This window comes from Brachionichthys hirsutus, chromosome 17 (assembly GCF_040956055.1).
Source record: "Brachionichthys hirsutus isolate HB-005 chromosome 17, CSIRO-AGI_Bhir_v1, whole genome shotgun sequence".
Taxonomy (NCBI): Eukaryota; Metazoa; Chordata; class Actinopteri; order Lophiiformes; family Brachionichthyidae; genus Brachionichthys; species Brachionichthys hirsutus.
In genome coordinates, this window is record NC_090913.1 from 12,682,510 (window position 1) to 12,685,009 (window position 2,500).

A 2,500-nucleotide genomic window follows, 5' to 3' on the forward strand; every position below is an offset into this window, starting at 1 on the left:
GCAGCAGGATCCGGACCAGCAGGTCCTCAAACTGCTCCAGGATCAGCTCCCAGAGGGACTTCCCTGCACGGCGCGGGGACAACCAGGAAGAGGAGGAAGGACGAGGAGGAAACGATGAAGAGGAGAAACAGAACGGAGACAACAAACAGGAGGGCGGCTCACCTTCTTCAGCCGGCAGCTCTGAGTCAAGGAACGGAGGGATGGAGGGAGAGGGAGACAAAGGATCAGCACCGGCGTCCGCCCGGCGTTCACCCGGCGTTCGCCCGGCGTTCGCCCGACATTCACCCGACATTCACCCGACATTCACCCGACATTCACCCGACCCGGCGTTCACCCGACATTCACCCGGCATTCACCCGACCCGGCGTTCACCCGACATTCACCCGGCATTCACCCGACCCGGCGTTCACCCGACATTCACCCGGCATTCGCCCGACATTCACCCGACCCTGCGTTCACCCGACCCGGCGTTGCTACCGTTGGGCCCCCAGCGTTCCCGGTTCTTCTTCAGCTGCTCACAGCTCAGACCCGTGGACTCGTTCACGCTGAAGAAACCCAGAACCTCCTCCACCGTCTTTGTGTGAGCATTATCCATCCCTGTGGAGGAGGAGAGGAGGAGGAGGGGAGAGGAGGAGGAGGAGAGGAGAGGAGAGGAGGAGGAGGGGAGATCAGGCACCAGCATGAGGACTCAAAGCACCGACGGCCTGGATGTTCACACACAAATCAGAGTCTGTTTGTTGTGTGTTCTGTGTCACCTGCAAATACTACAGGTGCTACCCCTCGTAGCCAAGCAACCGCACTAGCTAGAGACAGGCCGTCCCGGGTCCAGACCGGTCGGTGGATGAGAAAGCTTTGGGGCTTTGGGGTGTCACTTCCCCTGCCTGGGTCAGTCCACCGCTGGAGGTTATTTGTTCTACTTTCATTCTATTTTTATGAAAAATTATTTAAAGTAAAACACACATCAAACGTGCTACATGGGCTTCTGTAGCATGTAGCACGTAGCCTAGCCTACATACCGGGCTACATCCACTGCTACATAACGGGAAACACCGGGAGACGCTGCGGGACGTCCGGCGTGGCCCCGTAAACATGTCAATAAGACAGAACACACAGGTGAGGACCACAAGGGTCCAGCCTGCAGGCCACAAGCTAACGGCTAACGGCTAACCGCTACCCGCTACCGTAGCGTCACACGGAGGTAACGGGCTAGCTAGGCGGCTAGCGTGACGTTAATCCTCGGAGGTGAACGGGTCTACTTACCGGAGCGGTCGGTACGCGTCGTCCGTCCGCTGACCTTCCGTTACAGTCCGACTAAACGCTAATTCAAAAAACACGCGAAACGACAGGAACAACAAAAAACACTGCGAAATAGTTTAATGTCGGACTCTTTGTTCAAGTTACACAGCAAGGAATTACAAAATCATAATCGGGACAGACATTTAAATGAAATACTCTCCGACCTCCGAGGCTAAATAACGCTAAAATGGCTTCTTTACGGCAAAAGTCGCTCTCAATCCGGTTCTGGACGGCTCCATCCAGGAAAAGCGGTTTTATTATTCCTTATCCCGGCGTCAGGATAGGGAATTTATGGATCCTACTATGGCGACGTCACGTCTTGCTTTACTCTGCTTCTGATTGGCTCGGAAAGATGATGACGTGCCCCAGCAAGCCTTTAACCGAGACACCCTTAACGACGAGTGGCCAATCAGGGGTAAAGAAGGGCGGGTCTTGGCATCACTATAGTACGATTATTATTATTATTTATTATTTTATTATTATTAAATTCACATCGGAGTCAGTTTTATAATCAACCGTCGGCCGAACGTTAAAGAATTAACACAGGAAAAACTCTCTGCTGCTTTTCAAAGTAAAAGTCTCACCATAAGGAACTGCCTATTATATTTCAATATTATTATTTTTTTTTATGTTATTTCTTAACTTCTCTATTAACATCCAATCCAGTTACATTCTGCCTTCCAACAACAACAACAGGTTTAAGCCCATATTTTAGATTTAAAAACGTCTTACTTCCTTTTAACGAGCACATTTATGCTGCATTTATTTCTCACCGTCAGTTTTAGCTACAAGGAATGTATTTGCGTTCATTATTGATCAAGAGATCTCGGCCAATCCGTAAGGGCTGCGTCATCACGGCAGACCAATCCAATGGTAAAGGGGGCGGGTCTTACTGCCTGCTTGAGGAAGTCTTGGAGCTTTTTTCTTTTTCATAAATACATTTAAATAAAGCTCAGACGCTGGGCGGATGCACTTCCGTGATTATTCATGCCTCCACCGTTTAGAGGCCGTGCACCGACTCCCCCTCCCAAATAGAATGATGATATTTGTTATTTATTTATTCCAGGGCTCCTTTGGGGAACGTTCTCATCTCTCACAGAGGATAATCTCTCCACAGGCTGGAAGACAAAGAACAAAATAACGACAAACAATTAGAGAAGAACGTTACATTAAAGTAAAAACTAAACTCTCTTTATCCTGCTGG

At 49.7% G+C, this 2,500-nt stretch overlaps 2 protein-coding genes across 3 annotated transcripts in view; both read right to left on the reverse strand.

The window, feature by feature from the left end:
- The window catches only part of si:dkey-28b4.8 (sarcoplasmic/endoplasmic reticulum calcium ATPase 2), a 7,259-nt gene extending 6,664 nt beyond the window's left edge, over window positions 1-595 (reverse strand). The window contains exons 1-3 of the mRNA XM_068750839.1: window positions 478-595; window positions 163-180; window positions 1-63 (exon numbers count right to left, since the gene is read on the reverse strand). The exon at window positions 1-63 is cut by the window's left edge and continues 20 nt beyond it. Of these exons, the coding sequence (XP_068606940.1) occupies window positions 1-63; window positions 163-180; window positions 478-595 (199 nt within the window). The remainder of the gene's footprint in view (window positions 64-162; window positions 181-477) is intronic.
- A 788-nt stretch (window positions 596-1,383) lies between these two features.
- pold4 (DNA polymerase delta 4, accessory subunit) overlaps window positions 1,384-2,500 on the reverse strand; it is a 3,215-nt gene continuing 2,098 nt past the window's right edge. For both annotated transcript variants that reach the window (XM_068751203.1, XM_068751202.1), the window contains one exon: window positions 1,384-2,414. In XM_068751203.1, coding sequence (XP_068607304.1) covers window positions 2,390-2,414 — 25 coding nt within the window. In that variant the 3' untranslated portion in view covers window positions 1,384-2,389. The remainder of the gene's footprint in view (window positions 2,415-2,500) is intronic.